The sequence below is a fragment of the Oryx dammah genome, unplaced genomic scaffold (assembly GCF_014754425.2).
Source record: "Oryx dammah isolate SB20612 unplaced genomic scaffold, SCBI_Odam_1.1 HiC_scaffold_12, whole genome shotgun sequence".
In the NCBI taxonomy this organism is placed as follows: domain Eukaryota; kingdom Metazoa; phylum Chordata; class Mammalia; order Artiodactyla; family Bovidae; genus Oryx; species Oryx dammah.
The window spans coordinates 54,941,416-54,967,274 of record NW_024070196.1 but is presented as its reverse complement, the minus strand read 5'-3'; the positions used below and the strand labels follow the sequence as shown (position 1 = coordinate 54,967,274).

The 25,859-nt window shown below is 41.8% G+C and overlaps 1 protein-coding gene and 1 pseudogene across 4 annotated transcripts in view; both read right to left on the bottom strand.

The window, feature by feature from the left end:
* CIT (citron rho-interacting serine/threonine kinase) overlaps positions 1-25,859 on the bottom strand; it is a 171,882-nt gene that overhangs the window by 107,502 nt on the left and 38,521 nt on the right. For all 4 annotated transcript variants that reach the window (XM_040250781.1, XM_040250783.1, XM_040250782.1 and 1 more), the window contains exons 8-9: positions 18,197-18,400; positions 16,593-16,746 (exon numbers count right to left, since the gene is read on the bottom strand). In XM_040250781.1, coding sequence (XP_040106715.1) covers positions 16,593-16,746; positions 18,197-18,400 — 358 coding nt within the window. The remainder of the gene's footprint in view (positions 1-16,592; positions 16,747-18,196; positions 18,401-25,859) is intronic.
* LOC120871652 lies at positions 1,601-1,781 on the bottom strand (annotated as a pseudogene).

The following is a 25,859-nucleotide window of genomic DNA, read 5'->3' as shown; positions in this document are numbered from 1 at the left end:
TTCTCATTTCAGTCTAGTGTTGATCATCTGCTTTTCCCACTGGACACAAGCTCCATGAGGGGAAAGAAGACACTGTGTTCACCATTACATACCAACCACCTAGAACAGTTACCTGTCTGTCCCAATTCAAAGTTTCATATCTATATTGTGAAAGTAATGAATGAACAAGAACCTTAGATGGGGGATAATTTCTTAGACCTAATAGGCTATTTCATGCCATATGCCACTACAGGAAACTCTACAGAATACTCAATTTAGTCATGAAGAATTGGCACATTAAAAACAAAAACCTGAATTTAGATATAGCTCATGAAACTTCCATGACTTTTACTCATCACTGTGGGGGTTAGACACTGGTCCTAGGTTGTGTGTGGCAGAATTAGAAGAGGAATAACAGACAACATATATGTCAGGACAAAAGCACATAAATATCATGTGACGGTATCATGAATCAGAACTGGGCCTGGAACACAGTGGGCATTCAATGATAGTAAATCAAAGACATTTTCAACTTCATTCTATCTAGCATGATGTCACACATCTTTAAAAAAAAAAGTATTCAACTGATTAATTAGATGCTACATTTAAATCTAAAAGGAAGACTATCCCCCCAAATCAGCTGTCTTCTAGTTCCTTAAAATCTGAGGCACCAGTGTGATCGCATTTATCTCCATGATGAAGACAGAACTACAAGATAAGTGAAGAGGAGGCTATTTGTGTCATTCAGAGGTCAAGATGAGGCTGTGAAAAGTGGAGAGTGCGTAAACAGAGGGATGGCCACCTTGTGTTGCCAAAGTGGGTACAGTGAGCTTTGTGTGTTCCTGCAGGAGTGCGTCATGGAGGTGATTGTTTCTCTAGAGTTAGTTAAAAGGTGTCTTCACGGGCTGGAGTGGAGATGAGTGCTTCTTTAGAAAAGCCAGGGAACAGTAGCCCAAGAAAGCTGTGGGTAATGAGGCTGGGAAGTAAATACAAGTGAAATCCTGGCTGGACCTCAAAGGGGGGGAAATCCTAGACTGGACTGACAGAAGGGATTATGAGAAAGAGTTTCAGAGTGCTGGGCTGGTGTCAACACCTGAGACTGATATCATCGTTTTTACAGTGACGGTTCGTAGAGGTCGATGCTAGGAACCTCTAAAAGACAAGTCTACAAAAGTTAACATGACAAATTCTAAGGAAGTGATAACCAAAACAGAGAAGACATGGATTAACAGAAGGCATGGCAAAAATGTGACAACTGATGCAAGAGCAGAAATTTTTAAGAATATCAATGAGTGACTCTTACAAAGAGAACAATTCCAACAGAAAAAGGTTGTAATAGAAAGAAAAGCAAGATTTCCAGTATCAGAGATCTTATGGGAATGAACCAAGAGAATAAATTAGAGGACAGGTAAGAAGAGCTAGCTACTACATACACATAAGTAATTTAGCCCATGAAAACATCTCCTGGAGCCTCAGGCAAGCCCCCTCACTGTCACCCCTCTGAGTGGAAAATGGTCAGATGTAACTTGTCCAGACAGCAGAACTGTATACAAAATGCAAAATGACGACAAACTGGATCTAGCTTGCAACAGACTTGAGTAGAAAAAGAATTATCTGACATGTTTGGTTACCCAAACAGTTATAAAGACACTTTCAGGTAATGCTGACTTGGCTGGTGATCAGTTTTTATTATGGCGTCTTCAAAGAAAATGAATATGCAAGTTTTAGCATCAGTGAAGTATGCTTTAATCTGATAAGAACAGATATTACATTTTATCCTAGCCAAAAGGCCAAGAAGCGATGAAGTATGCTTTAATTGATCAGTCTCAAGGATGCTAGGGCTGGGCTGCCCACAGCTAAGCAGGTTTCCTCTCTGGGGACAGATACAAGATCTCGATGGAGTTGTGCACTTTGTCTGAATCTTGCCTTTCTCAAGGGCCATGCTCCTATAGGCTGCTTACTATCAAGTTTTTAGTAAGCAACTTCTGTTTCCCCACAAGATTACACTGTGGAGACGCCTTCTCTCAATTCTGGACCACACTTCGACCAGCCTTCTAACACGGCGGTGCCACTTTGTTTCCCCTCCCTCTTGGTCTCGGTACAGAGCAACCTGTGAAATACCTACTAGGGTGTAAACACTCAACGTGAAGCTTTCCAGACTGTACCTAGTCAAGACTATAATTCTCTGGGTGTGGATACATCCAGCTTGGGGCACAGATGGAGCCCCCCAGAACATACTTGAACAATAATTCATGGGCTTCCACTGCCTGGAACCTCCGTGCTCTAGACCCCAACAACTTTCCCTTCCAGCACCTTTTCCCTTGAATTACCTAGACCTAATGACACATCCTCTTGAGAAATCTGTGTGCTGGTCAGGAAGCAACAGTCAGAACTGGACATGGAACAACAGACTGGTTCCAAATAGGAAAAGGAGTACATCAGGGCTGTGTATTGTCACCCTGCTTATTTAACTTCTGTGCAGAGTACATCATGAGAAATGCTGGACTGGAAGAAACACAAGCTGGAATCAAGACTGCCAGGAGAAATATCAATAACCTCAGATATGCAGATGACACCACCCTTATGGAAGAAAGTGAAGAGGAGCTAAAAAGCCTCTTGATGAAAGTGAAAGTGGAGAGTGAAAAAGTTGGCTTAAAGCTCAACATTCAGAAAACAAAGATCATGGCATCTGGTCCCATCACTTCATGGCAAATAAATGGGGAAACAGTGGAAACAGTGTCAGACTTTATTTTGGGGGCTCCAAAATCACTGCAGATGGTGACTGCAGCCATGAAATTAAAAGATGCTTACTCCTTGGAAGAAAAGTTATAACAAACCTAGATAGCATATTGAAAAGCAGAGACATTACTTTGCCAACAAAGGTCAGTCTAGTCAAGGCTATGGTTTTTACAGTGGTCATGTATGGATGTGAGAGTTGGACTGTGAAGAAGCTGAGTGCCAAAGAATTGATGCTTTTGAACTGTGGTGTTGGAGAAGACTCTTGAGAGTCCCTTGGACTGCAAGGAGATCCAACCAGTCCATTCTGAAGGAGATCAGCCCTGGGATTTCTTTGGAAGGAATGATGCTAAAGCTGAAACTCCAGTACTTTGGCCACCTCATGTGAAGAGTTAACTCATTGGAAAGGACTCTGATGCTGGGAGGGATTGGGGGCAGGAGGAGAAGGGGACGACAGAGGATGAGATGGCTGGATGGCATCACTGACTCAATGGACATGAGTCTGAGTGAACTCCAAGAGTTGGTGACAGACAGGGAGGCCTGGTGTGCTGCAATTCATGGGGTCGCAAACAGTCGGACACGACTGAGCGACTAAACTGAACTGAATGACACATCCAATTAGATTCATTCTTTGCTGTCCTCAAGACCTCTGTTATCTTTTTCTCCAACAATGGGCGGGGGCAGGGGCAGGAGTTCTCCAACACTTTTTAATGATTTAATAATTTTATTTATTTATTTTTGGCTCGGCTGGGTCCTCATTGCTGTGTGGGTTTTTCTCTAGTTGTGGCAAGCAGGGGCTACTCTCTGGCTGTGGTACATGGGCTTCTCATTGTGGTGGCTTCTCTTGCTGCAGAGCACAGGCTCTAGAGCGTGCAGGCTTCAGTAACTGCAGCATGAGGGCCCAGTAGTTACGGCTGCTGGGCTTTAGCTGCTCTGTGGCATGTGGGATCTTCCCAGACCAAGGGTCAAACAAATGTCTCCTGCATTGGCAGGTGAATTCTTTACCATTGAGCCACCAGAGAAGCCCTATTTTTAAATTTTTAATATGAAATTTTTCATATGTGCAGAAGTGATACAGGAGTACAATTAACTCCTGCACACCTTCAAAAACGTACAATATTCTCATTTCATTTCACCTACTCTGGTCCCTATTTTATTTGCACGTGTGCTGATTATTAAAAGCAAACCCCAGACATCATATGATTTTGAGACATAAGACCTGGGACCCTTTGCTGCAGTGCTTGCACCCAGACAAAAGTCTCAAGTAATAAAATACAAAGAAATTGTAAAGGACTACAAATAACTGCATGCACCCACAGTTACAGCAAATTATGGACAAAAAAATACAAAAAGACCCAAAACCCAGCAGCCACTTAGGAGCAAAAGCAGGGTACCGCACATGCAACTTGCACACGTCACCCCCAAAGAGGTGGACAAACCACCTGAGCCACTCCTCCAGCCCGACCCCTGGTCACACCCCTTCCCTCACCCCATACAAGGAATCAGCTCGCTTCCCATCACCCTCAGGGAGCAGGCAAGGAAACCTGCTACTTGTTATCACTCCCTGCTGCTGCCGCAGGAGCCCCACTAAAGCCTTGCCTGAATTTCTTGTCTGGCCTCTTCAACAATTTCTGTTGATTGAGGAGGCCAACAACACTGGTTGGTAATAATTTCACCCATAATTACTGCAGCAAATATCCCTAACTCAGGGTTTCTCAACTGTGGCACTACTGACATCGAGATTGGAGAATGCTTTGTTGCAAGGGACTGACACGTGATCACAGGGTGTTTAGCAATGTCTCTGATCTCTACTCACTAGATGCCAATACCACCACAAGTTGTGACAAACGAAAATGCCTCCAGACATTGCTGAATGTTCCCTAGGGGGAGAAACACGACTTTCTAACAGGAGAGGACTTTAAAAAAAAACCATGACCATAATACCTTCATCACACCCAACAATATTTACAGTAACTCCTTACCACTATCTAATACCATGTTTGTGCTCCATTTTTTACAGCTGTCCACAAAGTATCCCTTTACATTTTATTTGTTTGAATCAGTATCCAACCAAGGTTCACACACTGATTTGGTTGGTATGCCTCAATCTATAAACACTGACCTTTTTTTTTTTCTTTTATGGCATTTATTGGTTTAAGAAACTGAATCACAAGATCCCTGTAGAAATCTCACAATCTGGACTTGGTCGGTTGTATCCTTGTGACATTATTTAACATGTTTCTCCATGCCTATTTTTCCTAGAAGTGTTGAAAAAGTGTTACTGCTCAGTTATATCTGACTCTTTGCAACCCCATGGACTGTAGCCTGCCAGGCTCATCTGTCCATGGAATTCTCCAGGCAAGAATACTGGAGTGGGTTGCCATTCCTTTCTCCAGGGAATCGTTCCAACCCAGGATCTAACCCGGGTTTCCAGCATTGCAGGCAGATTCTTTACCATCTAAGCCACCAGGGAAGCCACTTCCATTTCCTAAACACTGGAAGTTAAATCCAGGGGCACATGCACACTCACTCAATTTCACTTGGAGAGAATATTTCCCAGGATGTGTTGTCTACTTATTAGCCCATGACATTAAAGGGCACACGATGTCTGCTTATCTTTCTTTGTGTGATGTCAAGAATGATCCATGTGGTCCAGTGAGATCAGCCTGGTCCCTCCCCATGACCTTCTCTCTCATCTTTCACTTCATGTCTCAGTAGCCATGGATGATCTTTGCCTAGAATCATTAAGTCATTAAGAGCTGAAAAATGGTGCTTTTTTTCTAAGTTCATCATTCCTTCTACATTTACTAGCACATCAACAATTTGGTAATTCTGGAATACAGTTCAAACAGGAAGGCAGGATAAACACTTGGTTCATTCCCTATGTGTGTACTCAGTTGTTCAATATTCTCATTTCAACTCATGTCCAACTCCTTGTGACCTCATGGACTGTACCCTGCCAGGCTCCTCTGTCCATGGAATTGTCCAGGCAAGAATACTGGAGTGGGTGCCATTTCCTACTCCAGGGAATCTTCCCAACCCAGGGATCAAACCTGAGTCTCTTGCGTCTCCTGCACTGGCAGGTGGATTCTTTACCACTGCGCCACCTGGGAAGCCCATCTTTCCCTATACTTAGCAACATTCAGAGTTGGGGTGGGGGGAGGGGTGTGCCTTAGCAACTGCCAGAAGTGACCAATGAGATTTCTTTTTTCAGTTGCCAGTATGAACTCATGAATGGATGTTTTTCAAGCCACCGTAGTCTTTTTGATGCTTATTATTATCCCATTTTAAGCCAGAAGAAGCCCCTCTACCAGATATTCTTGCCAGAAAAGTCTGCTACTTTCCAGTTTATGGGGGATGGAAAAACACCACCCACCATCAGCCCCATGTAAGAAACAAAGAGACAAATGTGTTCCTTTATTTTGGTTCCTGTGTGGCTATCAGTTCTTTGTGTGTATCCTCTGTTAGTCAGATTTTGAAGGACATCCCCAGGAACCAAAGAGTCGGTCATACTTCTTTTCTGAAGTGAAGACACTGAAAATCATTTCCAAACCCTCAGAGATCATGAGCTACCTGGACCTCCTACTCTGTGTCCTTCAGCTCTGATCTCTTTTGACTCCTGCCAATCGCCCTCTTTAGTGCTATCTGAACTTCGCCCTTGAAAAATGAGTATAAATGCAATTGCCACGCTTCATAGAACTGACTGCAAAGTTGACTGATGAATAGAGTCCCAGATGTTTAATATAATTTTGAATCTTTGGCCAAATCATTTCCATGTTTGCTGGAAAATCTTCCAAGCAAGTAAGAAATGAAGAGTTCAGGGCTCCAATTTACGGGCTCTCTAACAAATCTATTCCCCCTTTCTCATCTTCTCCCAGGAAAGGCATGAATTTGCCTCAGTTAGAAATGACTCACTGAACGGAGATTCAGCACTGCCGCATTGGCTTACACTAAGAGGCACTGTAAGAAGCGGTCACGGGGAAATACCCAGGGCCACCACATCACAAGGGGTCTCATTTTGGGGAACCCCATGTTGAAACTCCTCAGGACTCAGTACCAGAAAACTGAGTCTTCTCTGAACATATTATTCTGGATTTTTCTTCTCACAGGACTGAGCCTCTTACACTGTCCATATTCTTCATTTTATTTTGGCCACTAGGAGGCTAAGGATCCCAAATCCACTCCTGGCTGGCAATTTAACCAGAGCTTATTGGTTTTTACCATTAACCCTGCCTCTATTTCTCTACTTTGACATGCCCTTTATCCAGATTTCTCATTATTTTTATCATTTTAGTATTGCAATTATCTCTAAAGTAAGCCATCTTGATTTATCTTGAAATAAAGTAGACATATATATTTTTAATATCTCTAGAGGTAGCTTCTAAATTCAAACTAGATGGGAGAGACCTTATAACCTTAATCGATATGAGTTTAGTTTTTTTCTTTTTTGGCCACAAAGAATGGCTTGCAGGATCTTAGTTCCTTGACAGGGATTAAACACAGGACCAAGCAGTGAAAGTGGAGTCCTAACGACTGGACCATCAGCAAATTCCCTGCCCTTAGCTCTTTTTAGCCCATTTTCTCCTATGAATAACTTATTCTTAAAAAAAAAAAAAAATCCCCAAGATATATAAATACTCACCTGTAAGAGCTACTGACCACATGTCTCAGTTACTCCTTTTTGAAGTTTTACCAGGTGTTGCCCACATACTCCTAGTCTAGGAGGCTCAGTTCCTGCCATCACTATACCATCCTCCTGCCCTTCTAATCTCTCTCTCATGATGATCACCTAAACACCCCCGGTTTCCCTTCCTCATTTCCTCCAGCCCCTAAGTGACTGAGTGGCTATCTAACAGGGAGACACACTTAAAGGCCAACCAAGATAATGGAGAAACACAAGGGTAATGGAGAAACTAAGAAGAGGTAGCAAGAATACACAGAAGAACTGTACAAAAAAGATCTTCACGACCCAGATAATCACGATGGAGTGATCACTCATCTAGAGCCAGACATCCTGGAATGTGAAGTCAAGTGGGCCTTAGAAAGCATCACTACAAACAAAGCTAGTGGAGGTGATGGAATTCCAGTCGAGCTGTTTCAAATCCTGGAAGATGATGCTGTGAAAGTGCTGCACTCAATATGCCAGCAAATTTGGAAAACTCACCAGTGGCCACAGGACTGGAAAAGGTCAGTTTTCATTCCAATCCCAAAGAAAGGCAATGCCAAAGAATGCTCAAACTACCGCACAATTGCACTCATCTCACATGCTAGTAAAGTAATGCTCAAAATTCTCCAAGCCAGGCTTCAGCAGTACATGAACCATGAACTTCCAGATGTTCAAGCTGGTTTTAGAAAAGGCAGAGGAACCAGAGATCAAATTGCCAACATCCGCTGGATCATGGAAAAAGCAAGAGAGTTCCAGAAAAACATCTACTTCTGCTTTACTGACTATGCCAAAGCCTTTGACTGTGTGGATCACAATAAACTGTGGAAAATTCTGAAAGAGATGGGAATACCAGACCACCTGACCTGCCTCTTGAGAAACCTGTATGCATGTCAGGATGCAACAGTTAGAACTGGACATGGAACAACAGACTGGTTCCAAATAGGAAAAGGAGTACATCAAGGCTGTATATTGTCACTCTGCTTATTTTACTTCTATGCAGAGTACCTCATGAGAAATGCTGGGCTGGAAGAAGCAGAAGCTAGAATCAAGATTGCTTGGAGAAATATCAATAACCTCAGATATGCAGACACCACCACCCTTATGGCAGAAAGTGAAGAGGAACTAAAGAGCCTCTTGATGAAAGTGAAGGAGGAGAGTGAAAAGTTGGCTTAACATTCAGAAAACTAAGATCATGGCATCTGGTCCCATCCCTTCATAGGAAATAGATAGGGAAACAGTGGAAACAGTGGCTGACTTTATTTTGGGGGGCTCCAAAATCACTGCAGATGGTGATTACAGCCATGAAATTAAAAGATGCTTACTCCTTGGAAGGAAAGTTATGACCAACCTAGATAGCATATTGAAAAGCAGAGACATTACTTTGCCAACAAAGGTCCGTCCAGTCAAGGCTATGGTTTTTCCAGTAGTCACGTATGGATGTGAGAGTTGGCCGGTGAAGAAAGCTGAGCGCCGAAGAATTGATGCTTTTGAACTGTGGTGTTGGAGAAGACTCTTGAGAGTCCCCTGGGCTGCAAGAAGATACAACCAGTCCATCCTAAAGGAGATCACTCCTGGATGTTCACTGGAAGGACTGATGTTGAAGCTGAAACTCCAATACTTTGGCCACCTCATGCGAAGAGTTGACACATTGGAAAAGACCCTGATGCTCGGAAGGATTGGGGTCAGGAGGAGAAGGGGATGACAGAGGATGAGACAGCTGGATGGCATCACCAACTCAATGGACATGGTTTTGGGTAAACTCCGGGAGTTGGTGATGGACAGGGAGGCCTGGCGTGCTGTGATTCATGCGGTCGCAAAGAGTCAGACAGGACTGAGTGACTGAACTGAACTGAATGGAGAAACACACAGCTACTGTCCTCCACAAACTAGCTTAAAAAACAAAATCTGGCCAAATACCTGATTAAATGATAAAAAAAGAAAAATCCCAAGCAAGCAGACCTTTAAAACACACACACACACACACACAAACGTACAAGTTACTGAGATAATGTTATTCTAAAAGCAGAAAACCAAAATAAATAAATGAAATATTCATGTCAAAATCATAAGGGGTGTTCTTTTGAGAAGAGAGAACTGCTCATCAGAAATCAATGTCAGGACAGCTTGAATTCAAAGCATCAGCACAGTGGGACTGTACAAAGCCTTCTTCATTTTTTTCAACGATGCAGGAAAACAGCCTGACAATAAAAATTCCTGAATTCTTAGAAGACGGAACAACTATGCCATTAAGAGTGCAGACTATACTGGTGTTTGTATTAGTACAAAATATTATGGAAAGTTATACAAGAAACTGATAATAATGGTTCATTTTAGAGAGAGGCACTGGGCATGGGGAGGGTAGGTGACTTTTTTTTTAATTGTTTAACCTTTTACATTGCTTGAATCTTTTTTTATCATGGATTTTTTCAAATAAATTTTTTAAATGTAAAGTGAATCTGGAGTCAGGGAAACCCAAGTTAGACTCTTGTCACTGCCAACTATGAGTTCCATGATCTTTACCAATAGGCTTCATCTCTTTAGGCCTCAGTATTCTCATCTGTACTATGGGACCAAATAGTACCAGCCTCACAGAAATTTTAGGACAATAATATGCATTAGCGTGCCTTGCAGGGCCCCAGGTACATAGTAGGTGCTCAGTAAAGGGTTATAATACACACCTAAAAAGTGTTGGTAAAGGAAACAATCCATCCTTAAAACTAAATACTTATGCCCATTATCTTGTAAATAACCTATAATGGAATACAATCTGCAAAAATACTGAATCACTATGCTATACACCTGAAACCAACACAATATGATGCAAACCAACTCTAAGAAAAAAAGTAAATACAAGACAATAGTAATGCAGAAAGCAGTGGCGGGATGTATACGGTGTACAAATGTCTTTATTACAACCATCTATTTGCCATCAGCAGGAAGAGATTACGTTAAACCACCATCTTGAAAAATACAAAAGCTATAAAGTCCATCTGAAAGAAAAGCTTGAAATTTCTCAAAAGCAGAACCTAAAATCCTGTGTTCCAAGCAGTTCCATCTGCCTGGGAAAGTTCTTAGCCAAAAAGCAGCCTCCCCTTACCCTCAGCCCAGAGGACAAAGCATGGAGGACTCTGCCAAGATGAGCAGGAAACTAAGGCTGACAGATCTCATTTTCTCCTCTCGCAGAGCTTCACAGATGCTACACACAGGAATCTTAGTTCTCAGGATCTTACTGAAGTGCAGTTTCTGACTCAGCAGGTCTGGGCTGGAGGGGAGTCTGAGTCTCTGCAACTCTAACAAGCTCCCAGATGATGCTGGCGATGATGATGATGCTACTGGTCCATGGACCACACTCAACACAGCAGGGTCCCCCTGACTCCAGGCTACGGTTCCACTGCGGGTTAGCAATGGCAGTCTTGAGTGACTCTCTGTGATATTCTCTCCCCTGGTAACAATTTGGCCAGTTCTTCTAAAACAGTGGTTCTCTACTGGGAGCAGTTGTACCGCTCCTTACCCCCCAACAAGGGACACTGGGCAAATGTCTGGAGACGTGCTGGGTTATCACAAGATGCAGACAGCTACTGCAATCTACGGGTAAACACCAGGGGTGCTGCTAAACATTCTGCAATTCACATAACAGTCCCCAAACAAATAATTATCTGCTCCTAAATATGAACAGTGCTGAGGCTAAGAAACCACATAACCTCAAATAAACAGAAAACATGAATCAAGAGCTCTCAATTCACCTGGAGACTACAAATCATAATTTTAGAAATGGGTCATCGATCCAACATGGTCCTTTCTCAGGCTAGATCTGAGGCAAGGGGTGGGGCAGTGGTGGTAATAAATGTGCAGAAAGAACAGGATGCTCTATGTGGGCAAGGGGTCACCAGGTCACAGTCTACGTTTTGTTTAAGATCAAGTATATGTGGTTCAGTAAGCCAGTGGGTGATCTACTAAGCATTAAAAGCATTCTACCCTTCTTTTTTTTTGGCCATGCCATGCAGCTTGTAGGATCTTAGTTCCCCGACTAGGGACTGAACCCAGGCCCTCAGCAGTGAAAGCGCAAAGTCCTAACCACTGGACCACCAGGAAATTCCCAAACTTTCTACCATTTTGAGGAATGGCAATTTAAACAGGACTACAGCTCTATTTAAGGGACCTATAATTTAGACCGTAAGTTCACTGAAGGTAGGGCTGTATCCAGGTTTGTTCATCCACAGAGCTACAGCACCTAACATACAGCACACAGCACTCAAATATCTTGATGAATCCTGTCGATTCAAAACGACTACAAATTCCAAATGTGCTTGAACAGACACAGAGACTAAACAGTGGTATTATCTGTCATCACCATAAACATTATTAATAACAACTATCTATCATAAAGCATGCATGGTATTGCATAAAGTAGAAAGGGCTCTAGAATCACCTAGACCTCAACCCAAATCCAGACCCTCTCTCACTTGTTATATGATCTGGGACAAGTTACCACTGTGTCCACACCTCTAGAATGGGTACAATAATCCTTTTCTTTGAACTGTTTGGAAGTAACATAGTGTAATATATACTTAAATACTTGGTAGTTGGCACAGAACAGTTGCTACTTAACCAGTATTTCCTATCAGACTATAGGACTGGAGTAAAAAACCCAGTGAAGTCTCATGGTGCTGATATACACAAAAACATGTAAGAATTTCACCCAAGGACAGGAAGCCTTAGAATCCTTTTCCTTTCAACCAAAGGCCTTCATCCCTTAGGTTTATGGAGTAATCAAAGGATTGTACACCTGCAATTTTGCGATGGCCATTAGGGGCCAGGTAGTGAACAATGATCAACAATGAAGGAGACCTCTTTGTCAGGGGACTATCTCAGGGCTGATTAGCACTGGACCACCACTGAGCCACTACTGGATGGAAATGAAATGTACTTATGTGACAAATGCTAAGAACCTGGAAACTCAAAAGTGATTCTACAAGAACTGTGCCTTTCTGAGAAGAGCCAATTGAAGATGACTCAAAAGAAGCCTGTGTCATAATCAACAGATAAAAACAAGTTCTCCAGAACATTAGCTATAGAGGTTCTAGGGAACAATCCAGAGTCAACACTCTGATTCTGCATGTCTCACTGTTGAGACATGGTGGGTTTGGATGAAAGGTGCAAGTGTGCTGGTTCTATTTACATCACTACATCTCTGAGGGAAGATATGAAAAAGATGTGAGTAGACGGGCATGCTGGACAGTACAACTCTGCCATTGACGGAGCAGGTGCCTGATGTCGGGAAAGGTAGGCATAACCCCAAAGGCATGAAAGAGGGGGACTGACTGGCTTCAGCTTTCTGGAAGCCCAGAAAAGCAGGCCGAGGGCACAGTCAGACTCCTGCTCAATATCTGAAACTTCACTGGAATTGCATAGCCCAGGGCAACTAGGATACTTAAGAAGCCCAATACTGAAACTTGGAAAGCAGCCTTGAAATAAGCAGCAGCAGCTAAAAACTCAGCTTCACATCTGATCATGTGAGGCGGGGAGTGAAACATCAAGGTAGGAGGTGCACAGTGGCCCGTGAGTGTGGCAGAGCGGTCTTGACTTGCCAGGAGAACAAACATCCCTGAACTAGGTCAGAGTCTTGGTTCGCGCATTGGTGCCCACAGCGACTCCAAGGGGTAGGACCTAAATGCTCCAAACGACCAACTGCTCCATCTGACCTCAGGAGTCAAAGCCAAGGCACGTAGTTTCTCCCAGTAACCACTTCCAGTTCTGTCACTCATCCGTTTGCCCAGACCCTTCTTAAACTGCGTTTATATATCCTGCCTGGACCACCTCTTGAGATAATGAGTTTTAGAAGATTATTACCTGCTGTGTTAAGCATTACTTCCTTTCCTTGGTTATAATAAGAAAAAGAAGAATTGAGGGTGAACTAGCAGAAAAGCTAATGTTTCTTTCATCAAAGGACAATCTCCTGTGTGGAAAGTGGAAATATTCAACAGCCTGGAACCACAAAGCATTTGAGCAGTAACCAGGAACTCAGGAAACCTAATGATTTCAAGTGCTTTGGTTGATGAGAGTCACTCAATGTGTGTTTATGACAAATGGGCCTGGACAAAGGCATAATTTGCGTTAGAACTACCTAGTCAGAAAATAGCTCAAATGTCATGCAGTCCAGCAATGTTTTCAGTCACAAACCCACAGCTTATTACAAATACACAAGGATCGAAGGTTGGTGAAAAACAGGAAAATCTACTAGGAGACACTGCAATTAATACCACAGCTCTCTGCATAGTCAAGGATGGCTGAGAACCATCAGGAAAAGGCCCTATCAGTCCTCAGAGGGCATGGAGATCCCACTCACTGGCTGAGCTACATTAAGTACCTCAGCCGGGATAAGTGCCATCAGCCACAGCCACAAGCACTCTAATTGCAATATAGCGCCCTGGATGGATTCCTGGAACAGAAAAGGGGGCATGAGTGAGGAAGCTGGTAAACCTGGAGTAAGCCTGAAGTTTAATTAATCGTATAATCTTATTTTGACAAATATGACGTTGTTATGTAGGATGCTGTCATTAGGGGAAACTGGAAGAAGGGTATGTGGGAACTCTACTATCTTTGCAATTTTTCTATAAATGTGATATTATTCCAAAGTAATAGGGCTGTTAAAATTACTAGAAGTTCCTTTAAGGCAAATGTGTTTTATGACTCTTCAGAACCACTATGCTGGGAGTTAGAAAATAAAAACGATCAAGAATATCTGTCAGAATTTTAGAATTTGGATTCAGGGCAAAGGACACGGAAATACATCTCTCTGAAGAAGACATATACCAATAACCAACAGGTGTATGAAAAGGTGCTCAGTACCACTAATCATCACAGAAAGACAAATCAGAACCACCAATGAGCTATCACTTCATGCCTGTTAGATTGGCTATCATCAAAAAGATAAGAGGTAATCAGCATTGGTGGAGATGTGGAGAAAAGGGACTCCTTGTACACTGTTGGTAGGAAGATGAATTGGTGCAGCCACTATGGAAACAGGGAACTATGACAGGCACAAAAAGAAAAAAACTACATGATCTTACTCATATGTGGAATCTAAAAAAGTTGAATACACAGAAGCACAGAGTAGAAAAACAGTCCCCAGAAGTGGAGAGTTGGGGGCAATGAGAACATGTACAAAGTTGGAGTAATGTAGGATGAACAAGTCTCAGAGACCTAATGTATTAATACAGTGTGATGACCATATTTAAGAATACTGTATTCAATACTGAAACTTTGTTAAGAGTAGATTTTAGATGTTCTCACGAAAGGAAGGAAGGGGGAGAGAGAGACAGAAGGAAGAAAGGAAAGAAGAGGAAGAGGGAGGTAGGAGAGGAGGAAGGAAACTGTGAGGAGATTATGTTAACTAGCTTGACTGTAGTGACTATTCCACTGTGTCGACGTAAATCCAAGTTTTACATTGTATGTCTCACAGATATACAATTTTTATTTTTAAAAATATATTTTAAAAAAGAACCAGGATTCAGCTGGGTGAGAATTCTCTCATATGAACTCAGTATGGGAAAGTGAGAAACATGGTTAAGATGAGGCAAAACTAAGCAGATATTTATTAGGATATGGAAACATTAAGCAGAGTCACACAAGACACAATGAGTCTTCTCACGTGAAGAAGAGGCAACAAGTGGAAAGATGGTCAAGTGCACAGTGATCCATCCCAACATCATCTCATCCCAACGACAATCATGACTTCCCACAAGACAGACCATGTGATGCAAAGCAGGGGCCCCACAGCAGGGGCCCACACATATCCTCTCCGGGCACTGTGTACTTTACAGAACGGTACTTAGCCTCAGAAGCCCAACAAGCCTAAAACCTATAAACAGCCCAAGAAGAAAAGACTAGAACAAAATATGGGAATTCTAACACAATACCAAAACATCAGCAAGGTTTACCAGAATACAAAATAAAGTTACCTGGGTAATTAATCACCATTTGCTAACTTACTTGGGTGAAGACCACTGGCAAAGACAAGAATAAGAAAATAAGCTGCTTATTTAAGAAGATTGGAGATAAAAAAAGGTAAGGCAAGAAAAGATTAAGTATTTGGGTGGCAACAAGAACCAACTGTATCAAATCTTTCCAAAAGCAAAAAAGAAAGACTGCACTGAAAATACACTGCTGATTAAAAGCCCTGAATCATGGAGATTTGGGGGTTGATGCCTAAAAGACTTGAAAAATATAGTAACGCGGCTACCAGAAGAGAAAAAAAAGTTGCCACGAGAGATTTACAGAAATATGGCCTACTTACATATTTTCACAGAGGGTTAGAGAAACCATCGAAATGGCTTTCAACTGGACAATAATGGCTTTTAATCCAACTGCTATATTTCAGCTGAAGGTTCAAGAGGTTACAGTTACAACACAAAAGCCTGGTTTTGACACCTAGAAATGGATTCCATTTCCCTGCCTCCCCTCATCACCAAAACTCAGACACACACTCAACCGGGCCAATGGCTTTCCTACAGGCTCTGATCTGTGCTAATTACTGAGTCGGGTTATATAGATCGCATTCAATCAACACATGCAAGCATAATAAGGTTGAAAAAAAATGACCAATTTGTAAAACATCAAGTATTTTGGACTTGTAGATAATAAATCAGGTCTTTGTTTTTAATGAATTCAGTTTGCACTAATGGATAACAAAGTGATGTATGAATGAATCCACTTGTGCATATGCCTTACACATGCTTGTGAGCAAAGACAAACATTTTAGAGGGAAACAAGTGAACACAGCAAGGCATTTATGGCTTTAGGGCAGGCTTGGCCATTAGCAGAGCAATGATGGCACTCTGCCTAATCTCTGAGTCTTTTTCCTAATCTTGTGAACAAAATAGCTAGGTCCACTCTTCCTCTGGGAAGAAATTCTGTCAAACCAAGTGACAACCTTCAGATCCCATCAATCTGTACCTCTAATGTACTGAGGGATAATACTCCAAAGGCCACATAAACAGAGTTTGATTAATGATCCAGTTCTGCGCAAACGATGTTAAAGTAGAAATATTACTCAAGACAGCTACATAATTACCCTTTTCCATTCCTATAGATAATTAAAACCCTTATTTATATGATTTATACCAGCTTCTGGGAGGCAGAATAATTTCAGATCACTCTTAAGTGTTTCTTCATCCCAACACCAGAACTGAAGGAACACAACTCTACTTACAGTTACGAATGTTACTCCAGTCGATTTTGGAGAAGAAAGGATGACAGCAAAGGCCCTCAAACTTCAGTCTCTCTTTCTGGCCACACAACAAACTCTGGATTAGATCAAGCAATTCTCTGCTAACTTTGGGGTCATCTGGAAACTTCAAGAACCGCTATTTAAAAAAAAAATTTTTTTTTAATAAAATATTCCCTTAGCAAATCAGCTTCTCGTGTCTCAAAGTTAAAAAAGTAGTTCTCAAATAAATAAAACAAAAAAGTAGTTCTCATATATTCAAGTTTCTTTTTTTTTTTTTTAAGAAGGAAGTTTTTGGCATGTTCCCAAAGAAAATGTTCTCTTCACATCAGCAGGCCTAGCTCCCTTGCAAGGGTTCAATACCCTTCATAACTTGATCTCTGTACCCTCACCTAACTACACTCCCCACCTCGCTCTTTGCATCCAACAATGATATGCTATTTAAAGCTGCCTGAACAAATCACTCTGTTCTCTATGCTCAGAAGGCCTACCCCAATCCGCGCCCCTCCTTCCCTGCCTACCTCCCACCTCCCTCTTCCACTCCATCACTCCCTCCTGCGTGCTCCCTCTGTACTCTGCTTTTGCACATACACATTGTATTTTGATTTCCATGTGATAATGGAGAAAGAAGGCCAAGAGGGCCCTTCCCCTTGCCCATCACTCCAAACTTGGTACCTAACAGTGCCGAGTGCGAGTTACTCGTTAACTGAATGAATGGATGGAAATGAAGGAAACAGGTGAGACTTAAGCATCATCTTGGGGGAAATTTTAACTCAGGAGGAGACACAAGAATATCAAAAAATATATGCATGTATTAAGCATACAAAAAGTATATTTTATATAGAAAAATATGTACTAAGCACCCCTGGAAGAAATTGGATGATACACAAAAATCTGTGACAAATTCTCTTTTTCCTTTTTGTTGAAACTAAAACATAGATATTTATCATATCCTTAAGAAACAGGCTAATATAATGACAAATATAGTTTCTAGACGATAGCTTTAATTCTATTTTATGTGTCTATTAGTATTTCTATCCATGTCTCTGAATTTTAACCATATTTGACAGCTAGTGGCACTAAGAAACTGTATAGCATATCGAGAGCATGTATTTCAAAGCTAGACAGCCTGTGCTACTTTGGGCAAGTTATTTAACCACTCTGTGCTTTGGTTTGCTCATCTGTAAAATGACAATATTATCTACCTCACAGGATTGCTTGAGGATTAGCCAAATTAATGAACTATATTTCACAAATCCTATGACCCCCATTTTACTCACATTTAACATCACTGTAATCAAAACATTTTATAATCAATAAAATATCCTACAATTATTAATTGGCAGCAGTTTTTTCTTTTTAATGATACCTAAAATGATGGCATAGACTTACAATTACTGGCACCTGAGAGTCAATATAATACAATTAATAAAGCATTTAGAATTTCTTTTGGCACAGAGTAAATGCTATATAAAGTATTTGCTATTGTTATTATCTGGAACTTCTGGTTTACATTATAAACGTTCATTCACACCATTTTAAAATGACATTTCTCAATATTACCTCAGAATCTAGTAAGGGCTCTTTACCTGGAAATTCATGATGTTATTGAAGGTTTTGGCTGAGGTTCCTTCAGTGAATGGGCATCTTCCATAAACCATCTCATAAGCAATAACTCCCACTGACCACCAATCACAGTCTAGGCTATAGGCACCTTTTCCGTCCCCATTCATCACAGTCAACACTTCAGGGGCCATGTAATCTGGAGTCCCAACCGGGAGTTTGGCATTTACCTAGAAACCCACAAATAAAATGAACACAGCGACTTTTCAATTATCCTCAAATAGATTGCCAGCAGCCACAATTCAGACATAAGCTGATTTGCCTCTGATTACTATTCTCCCAGGCACTTGAACCTTCTGTCAAGTGGCACAGCATCAGGAAATGCAAATGAGTCACTCATTTTTAAAAAAAAGCACATAATGTAATCCAAAGGCAAAGGGGCCAGGGTTGCGGATGATATACACTGTTTGGTTACACAAATGAGAGCTGGGTACATACCTGGAAAGGAAGATGTCTTTCCTGATACTTCTTATTGATACAACAGAACTTCTCTTACGGAAACAGTAAAATGATAACAACATCTAAACATGAATCTGAAAGATAAATCTACCCTATACTGGAAAACTGGCAGCAAGCTGGCAATACAGTATCATAAACATGTGTTCTATCTCAAGTTTAAATATTTGGAATCAATATTCCTATTCGGCCTACCCACAAGGCAAGACAAGATAAATAACTTCCGCCAGAGGTCAAACGTTATTAATGAGTTCATTTTCCTCACTACCAACTCCTGCTCCTCTGATTCTCTCCCCACTTTTCAGAAACACGGAGCCCTCCAATCCTATGGCACTCAAGCACATGACCTTGACAAAGAAATATCAGGACAATGTAGCTTTGTCTCTTTATAAAGCTAAACACACTCCATTTAAGGAACTGTCCTTATTTCTGAGAATTTGTCCTTCTGACTGGTTTATTGTTTAAACATCCTTTGTTTCTTGAAATGCTGCTGATGAAAAGGTATGTTTTCTACCCCTCACTCCCACTCCTTCCTAGAAAACCTAGTAAGCTGGCAACCTTTGGGTCTTCAAAATTGTCTTGAAGTTTTATTGAGCCACAAAATCTGAAGTTTAAAGACCATCTCTCTAACCTTCTTTCCTGTCGAAACAGAGGGCCTGATACTGATCACATACTAGGTCGACCAGCTGCCCAATAACCCTATATCTAAAAAGGATTCTCTCTTATCAGTAGTTATGAGGTGCAAAAGAACTCTCCCCCCATTAAAGGGTATTCAGTGCCCCTATTTGAGCCAAGAGACTCTATAGGTGTGACCACACATCTTTAAGGCTGGGCTTTGTATCAAGAAAATCAATTTGCTTTGCTTTGATTTGAATAGAGATTGAGAGGAAGTCAATGTTTAGAGAAGATGCTAGGAGTCTCCTTTACCCAGTGATGAAGCCCCAAGCTCTTCCAGCCTGAAACTTTAATCTTGCCCATTCCCAAAGACCCACTGGTAAAGAAAACAAATTCATTCTTCCGACTCCCTCTCTTTTCACCCCTTCCCTCAGGCCCACCACAGGTTTGTTTCAAACCCTAAACACAGAGAACAGTGTGATATTGCTGTTCTTGAACCAGTCAGCCATTGGGCAATAGCACTTCCATTACAAACACACACGGGAAAACTAAATGGTCACAACACCCAAAAACTCACAGGTCTGTGCTGACAGACTAAAGTGAGGAGAAAGGAGAAAACATTTGGTCTAAGACAGGACAACATAAGCTTGAGGAACTGAAAGTAGCTTCAGTCAAAAGGTAAACTTGATGTCAGGAAGCCTGACCCAAGACTTCTGTCTTTTAATGTTTGTGTAACAGAATGATCTCTGTTCATTTCCAAGGCAAACCATTCAATATCACGGTAATCCAAGTCTATGCCCCAACCAGTAACGGTGAAGAAGCTGAACAGTTCTATGAAGACCTACAAGAGCTTCTAGAACGAACACCCAAAAAAGATGTCCTTTTCATTATAGGGGACTGGAATGCAAAAGTAAGAAGTCAAGAAACACCTGGAGTAACAGGCAACTTTAGCCTTGGAGTACGGAATGAAGCGGGGCAAAGGCTGAGTTCTGCCAAGAGAACCCACTGGTCATAGCAAACACCCTCTTCCAACAACACAAGAGAAGACTCTACACATGGACATAACCAGATGGTCAACACTGAAATCAGACTGATTATATTCTTTGCAGCCAAAGATGGTGAAGCTCTATACAGTTAGCAGAAACAAGACAAGGAGCTGACTGTGGCTCAGTTCATGAACTCCTTTATAGCCAAATTCAGACTTAAATTGAAGAAAGTAGGGAAAACCACTAGACCATTCAGGGATGACCTAAATCAAATCCCTTATGACTATACAGTATAAGTGAGAAATAGATTTAAGGGACTAGATCTGATAGAGTGCCTGATGAACTATGGACAGACGTTCATGACACTGTACAGGAGGCAGGAATCAAGACCATCCCCAAGAAAAACAAATGCAAAAAAGTAAAAGGGCTGTCTGAGGAGGCCTTACAAATTGGTGTGAAAAGAAAGGAAGCGAAAAGCAAAGGAGAAAATGAAAGGTATACCCATTTGAATGCAGAGTTCCAAAGGATAGCAAGCAGGGATAGGAAAGCCTTCCTCAGCGATCAATCCAAAGAAATAGAGGAAAACAACAGAATGGGAAAGACTAGAGATCTCTTCAAGAAAATTAGAGATACCAAGGGAACATTTCATGCAACAATGGGCTCGATAAAGGACAGAAATGGTATGGACCTAACAGAAGCAGAAGATATTAAGAAGAGGTGGAAAAAATAAACAGAAGAATTGTACAAAAAAGATCTTCACAACCAAGATAATCACGATGGAGTGATCACTCACTAGAGCCAGACATCCTGGAATGTAAAGTCAAGTGGGCTTTAGGAAGCATCACTATGAACAAAGCTAGTGGAGGTGATGGAATTCCAGTTGAGCTATTTCAAATCCTGAAAAATGATGCTGTGAAAGTGCTGCACTCAATATGCCAGCAAATTTGGAAAACTCACCAGTGGCCACGGGACTGGAAAAGGTCAGTTTTCATTCCAACCCCAAAGAAAGGCAATGCAAAAGAATGCTCAAACTACTGCACAATTGCACTCATTTCACACGCTAGTAAAGTAATGCTTAAAATTTTCCAAGCCAGGCTTCAGCAATACGTGAACCGTGAATTTCCAGATGTTCAAGCTGGTTTTAGAAAAGGCAGAGGAACCAGAGATCAAATTGCCAACATCCGCTGGATCATCGAAAAAGCAAGAGAGCTCCAGAAAAACATCGATTTCTGCTTTCTTGACTATGCCAAAGCCTTTGACTGTGTGGATCACAATAAACTGTGGAAAATTCTGAAAGAGATGGGAATATCAGACCACCTGACCAGCCTCTTGAGAAACCTGTATGCATGTCAGGATGCAACAGTTAGAACTGGACATGGAACAACATACTGGTGCCAAATCGGGAAAAGAGTATGTCAAGGCTGTATATTGTCACCCTGCTTATTTAACTTATATGCAGAGTACATCATACAAAATGCCGGGCTGGGTGAAGCACAAGCTGGAATTAAGACTGCCGGGAGAAAAATCAATAACCTCAGATATGCAGATGACACCACCCTTATGGCAGAAAGCAAGAAGAATTAAAGAACTTCTTGATGAAAGTGAAGGAGGAGAGTGAAAAAGTTGGCTTAAAACTCAACATTCAGAAAACTAAGATCATGGCATCTGGTCCCATCACTTCATGGCAAATAGATGGGGAAACAGTGGCAGACTTTATTTACTGAGGCTCCAAAATTACTGCAGATGGTGACTGCTGCCAGGAAATTAAAAGACGCTTACTCCTTGGAAGAAAAGCTATGACCAACTTAAGACAGCATATTAAAAAGCAGAGACATTACTTTGCCAAAGTCCATCCAGTCAAAGCTATGGTTTTTGCAGTAGTCATGTATGGATGTGAGAGTTGGACTATAAAGAAAGCTGAGCGCTGAAGAATTGATGCTTTTGAACTGTGGTGTTGGAGAAGACTCTTGACAGTCCCTTGGACTGCAAGGAGATCCAACCAGTCCATCCTAAAGGAAATCAGTCCTGAATATTCATTGGAAAGACTGATGCTGAAGCTGAAATTCCAATACTCTGGCATCTGATGCAAAGAACTGACTCATTTGAAAAGAACCTGATGCTGGTAAAGACTGAAGGCGGGAGGAAAAGAGGATGACAGAGGATGAGATGGTTGGATGGCATCACCAACTCGATGGACATGAGTTTGAGTAAACTCTGAGAGTTGGTGATGGACAGGGAGGCCTGCCATGCTGTAGTCCATGGGGTCACAAAGAGTCAGATATGACTGAGTGACTGAACTGGAAATAAATAATATTTTTTTAAGTACTATAAAAAATACATAAAAACAAGAGAAGGAAAACTGTAACATCCTGGTTTGACTAGGTAGTGCTAATTCCACTGAATCATTGATTACATGCTTACCCTTTATGCCTGATTATTGTGCAGAACCATTAATACACAGTCCTCAAATATTCATCATTTCTACGTATCAGGGCTTATTTTATCATCACATTGGATTGTTTGGGAATATTCAGTTCTCCTTGCTTACAGCTCCCAGGGCTTGGTCAGAGTTGTTCACAACCAGAGTTGAAAGAAAGTTGACTGGGTCATGTTTATCAGCATGACCCACCAAGAGGTATAAACTGTCAATTCCTCATTTTCAAACAAATGGTTAGACTTATCAGAGAGCCAGATAACTCTGTAACTGATTTCTGCTCCATAACAGGTAAGTGATTGTATACATTTTATGTCCAATAATTTTGCAAATTTCCAAATTTTAAGAAAAATATTCCCTAGCTTTTTTTCTGTACATCTCCTACTATAGTAATTACTATTAACAAAGACTTTTAATGACACTACTTGGGCTTCCCTGATAGCTCAGATGGTAAAGAATCCACTTCCAATGCAGGAGACCCTGGTTTCATTCCTGGGTCAGAAGATCCCCTGGAGAAGGGATAGGCTACCCACTCCATTATTCTTGGGCTTCCCTTGTGGCTCAGCTAGTAAAGAATCCTCCTGCAATGTGGGAGACCCAGGTTCAATCCCTGGGTTGGGAAGATCCCCTGGAGAAGGGAAAGGCTACCCACTCCAGAATCCTGGACTGGAGAATTCTGAGGACTGTATAGTCCATGGGGTCAAAGAGAGTCAGACACGACTGAGCAACTTTCAATTTCAAGGACTACTAAGTTTCCATTTGTTACTGACCTCCAAGTACATTAAACCTGTTCAACATGTAATCTCAAATTCCTGATAGGGATTTTGCAAGATCCTTTCACTCTTCTCTGGTGGCACTTCACACCCAGCCTATCTGGGTGAGATGTTAAAGGTGGGACAGTGTACTAGGAACCCAGCCTGCCTGCAGTACATCATCTAACAAGACCCCAGTTTTACTGAACTTTGATCTTCCCTGTATTGACAGGGAAGAAAGTATACAAGTTCAGGAGGAGGCAATAATCAGATGACTAGGAGACAGAAAAGTCTGTCATATTTTGGAGAGATGCAGGGGGAAGAAAGGGAGGCAAGGGGAAGGAGGGGGAAAAGGGGGGAAGAAAAACAAAGAGAGGATTAACCCAGCAGATTGTTTTTACAGAACTAGCAGATTCTTTAACAAGCAAAAAGCAGATAGAGAGGAAGGTAAGAAAACCCATCTTCTTCCTCCCAATCCCCTTCTCTGAAAATGCTTATACAGAAAACTGAACTTAACTTTCCTCTTCTAGCTGCCCAGCGGAGAAGGCAGTGGCACCCCACTCCAGTACTCTTGCCTTGAAAACCCCGTGGATGGAGGAGCCTGGTAGGCTACAGTCCATGGGATCGCGAAGAGTCGGACACGACTGAATGCCTTCACTTTCACTTTTCACTTTCATGCATTAGAGAAGGAAATGGCAACCCACTCCAGTGTTCCTGCCTGGAGAATCCCAGGGACAGCAGAGCCTGGTGGGCTGCCGTCTATGGGGTCGCACAGAGTTGGACACGACTGAAGTGACTTAGCAGCAGCTGCCCAGGGCACAGATACACACCTGCAGAAGCAGGGGAGGAAATATTCTCACTATGTTGTTCTTCTCATGGAAAAGTAATAAAATCTTTTCACTACTCCATAAATCTCAAAAAGGGTTATCTCCTATGGGTTTCCAACTGCTAAATGGTAGTGATTATCACTTAACATGCTATAATGCTCTTTACTTATAATCTCCTTACAATTGTTTTCATGAGAACTGAGACAGGTGGGAACTGTTAGGTATCTGCCATTCTCTGAGATTCTAATAAGGGGAAGTGGGTGACATCTCAGCTCAACACCCAAACCTCCAGGCAATATGGTCCACCTGTGTTCACTAACAAAAATACCCTCAAGCAACACTCTGACTAAAAAGCTTAAATAAAGACAATGGAAGGTGAGAAACTCAACAGAGCGAAGATTCACAAGTACTCAAAATACACAGACAACATGTAGCAGTGGCAAGGAAAATGATAAATGGATTTGGGATAACATACAATAATTCCAATGAGTGTGTGAGTGTGAGAGAGAGAGAGAGAGAGAGAGAGAATGTGTGTGTCTATGTGTCTGTGTGTGTGTGTGTGTGTGTATTTGGGAGCGGGGCATGCCATGAGGCATGCGGGATCCTAGTTCCCTGACCAGGGATCAAACTCATAGCCCCCTACGGTGGAAGTACACAGTCCTAACCACTGGACTGCCAGGAAATTTCCAAATTATATTTTATATAGTATATTTTTAATATAAAAAAACTTTTAAAACCTGCTTTAGACCTATAAAACATCCTATTTAAAGGAAACATATATTTTACCCACCAACACTGATCAAAAATACAGAAAAAGGTTTTAATTCTATATCCATACTTGATCTAGATTGCAAATTACTGATTGTTTATAACAAAAAGTCCTTTGCACTTAAAACAATGCCAAAAATTCCTCCTCAACTGCTTTACACATTCGGGCTCTAAGAGCACAAAGCTCTGGGGAGAAGATTCTCTAACAGGAGAGGAGCTACAGCATTTTCAAGCAAGTAAAACTGAGGGTCATTATCTCCTTGACCAAAAAAATCAGGGCTTGACCACTGAGCTGCAAATAAACCTGAGTTTATTTGCTCCTAGGCTCATCACCTGGAGAAGGCAATGGCACCCCACTCCAGTACTCTTGCCTGGAAAATCCCATGGACGGAGGAGCCTGGTAGGCTGCAGTCCATGGGGTCACCAAGAGTCAGACACGACTGAGCGACTTCCCTTTCACTTTTCACTTCCATGCATTGGAGAAGGAAATGGCAACCCACTCCAGTGTTCTTGCCTGGAGAATCCCAGGGACAGGGGAGCCTGGTGGGCTGCTGTCTATGGGGTCACACAGAGTCAGACACGACTGAAGCGACTTAGCAGCAGCAGGCTCATCACCTGAAGGGAATGTTGCTACCATCTGAAGAACTGAAAAAGGCAGTTTGCAACACTGGAAAACAGAAATCTGAAATGAAAAGCAGTCCCATCTCCACCAAGGGCTCTGAAGAGAGTAACTTCAGATGCAGAGACCTTACTCTGATTTTTTTCTCGTTTGTACTGTGTCTTCATTGCGA